We start from the raw sequence: 2,265 nt of genomic DNA, 5'->3' as shown, positions 1-2,265 counted from the left end.
ATAAACTTCAGTGGAGTTTGAAAACAAAATATGTGTATAGATTTATTATATCTGGTTGAACGATGTGTGTGCCCAGTTGATTCTTTTTTTTCTTCTTTTTTTTTTGGGGGGGGGGGAATTTTATTGTAATCCAAAGGGGGGCCCAGGAGAAAATCTTTGGGAACCACTGGGTTAAATGCAGAGAGTGAATTGGCAAAAATACTTGATTCACAAAGAAGGTCATTAAAACAAAGAAGAACAAATGTCTTATATTTTCCCTGTCTATTCCCCAGTATTACTGTTGTTAGTTGCTGTTTAACCATCCTTTAAAACCATGGCTGCCGTCTGGATTATTTTATGACTAATTCAACCTATCTGGTGTTTGTAACAGAGGCAAGTAAAACATACAGCAATAAATCTATTATTTTTCAAAGCCACAGCATTTCTTTACAAAATTCAGAAAACAGTTTAGCCTCTTCACCTGTTGCTTTTCCAAAGATGCGACCAGAAAAAAGATAAATGTAGTCAGGTGAAAGGTAATTAATGAAGTTTCCCCAGGCAGAAGGAGATTAAATGCTGCAGTAGAGACTGAAAGATTAGAGGCTCACCTTGTGAAGGGATTGTGTCCTCAGAGCAGGATGGGGTTGTCGTCTCTGTGCTGTATCCACTGGAGTACTGCAGGGAGTCTCGGCTGCTTTTCTGCTGCTCCACACTTAGTCCCCTGGTCAGTACCATGGCAAGGTCACTTGCTGCTGGAGAAACCTCCTCACCATGCTGAGGACACAGGAAATCTCGAATGCAGTGTGTGTTTGTTTTTGGTTTTCTAGCCTCTTTTCAAAGATATTTTGGTCCATTTGTTGCCTTTTAACAGCTTGGTCAATGCAAAAATGTCAGAAAAATTGGAATTAAAATCCCAAAACATCTTCAGTAAGCTATGGCATTAATCTTTATCAATGAGGTTCAAAGACACAATTTAAATTATACCTATGCTTTGTTTTAGTATCATCTTTCTAACATGTTTAATTGAATATTTCCACTATTTGGTTCATTGGTGTATGGGGAGTGTTGGCCTAATGGTTAGAGCAGTGTGCTTGTGCTCTAAGCAGGTTGCTAGTACCCGGTTTGATCCTCACAGCATCCACTCTGGGTTCCTGAGAAAGACCTTTAATCTCCACACTGCTCCCCAGACGCCGGACCATGGTAGATGCCTGCTCCCCAAGGGGATGGGTTAAATGCTGAGTGAATTTCCCCATTGTGGGACAATAAAGGGATTTAAATTACATAATTCCTTAGCATGCAACTTCTGGTTTTAAAATATATGAATTAGGGATGGAAATTAATAGGATTAATCATGATTTACCGATTAATTCAGTAATCGGTGAATTGTTAAGTGGAGTATAGCCTGCTTGTAGTGGACAGAACAACCCACTAAAAGCAGTAATTATATAAAAATTATTTTCAAAAATATATACAAACATTTTGCAAAAACATTTTTGTGTGTCAATATGCTCTATCAAGATCTCCTCCGGTGAAAAAAACCTTTTAGTTTTTCCTAGTTTTATTTAATAAAAACCTTCTTGAACCTTTTCCTATTTGATTATTAATTGAAAAAATAATCAACATATTATGTTTTTTCAAAATAGTTGTTATTTGCAGCCCTAATGTGAATTCTTCCAGACTGACCTAAACATAACTTGGAGACGAATGACAAGACATTCTTATCAATAGGACCGATGGTCTGAACCTGTGAGGTAAACTAACCCTCTGTTAGCTTTTTTTATTCATATACTATGTTTGGTTTGACACGGCACATCTGATCCCGTTATTCAACAGAAGGAAGACTGACTGAAGCTACTCTGCAACAGAACCTGAAACAAAAGACATAATTTGAAGCCAATTTTCCGGTATCAGCACCATGGAGAGAGACCTAGATGGCCCAGTCAGCACTGTTTGAATGTGTTAGTGCTGCGCTGGAGCACACAACCTCTATAGTAGATTTAATTCAATTCAATTCAGTTTATTTATAAAGCGCAAATTCATAAAACATGTCATCTCAAGGCAATTTACAATTCAACCAGATCATACAGTCAAATTGATTCAAAGTTTTCTATCTAAGGAAAAACAGTTGATTGCATCGACTCCTTGACTCGAATGCAATCCCTCACGCTAAGCATGCTTGTAGCGACAGTGGAGAGGAAATACTCCCTTTTAACAGGAAGAAACCTCCAGCAGAACCAGGCTCAGTGTGAGCAGCCATCTGCAGAGGCAGAATCGAGTTGAAGTAGA

At 38.2% G+C, this 2,265-nt stretch overlaps 1 protein-coding gene across 1 annotated transcript in view; it reads right to left on the bottom strand.

Annotated features, from left to right (window-relative positions):
• LOC107087947 (MTSS1-like protein) overlaps positions 1–2,265 on the bottom strand; it is a 33,036-nt gene that overhangs the window by 6,493 nt on the left and 24,278 nt on the right. The window contains exon 11 of the mRNA XM_015379806.1: positions 588–753. Coding sequence (XP_015235292.1) covers positions 588–753 — 166 coding nt within the window. The remainder of the gene's footprint in view (positions 1–587; positions 754–2,265) is intronic.

Source organism: Cyprinodon variegatus, unplaced genomic scaffold, assembly GCF_000732505.1.
Source record: "Cyprinodon variegatus isolate N-32 unplaced genomic scaffold, C_variegatus-1.0 Scaffold200, whole genome shotgun sequence".
Lineage (NCBI taxonomy): Eukaryota > Metazoa > Chordata > Actinopteri > Cyprinodontiformes > Cyprinodontidae > Cyprinodon > Cyprinodon variegatus.
Note: the sequence above shows the minus strand (reverse complement) of the source record. Positions and strands in the feature narration are given on the sequence as shown.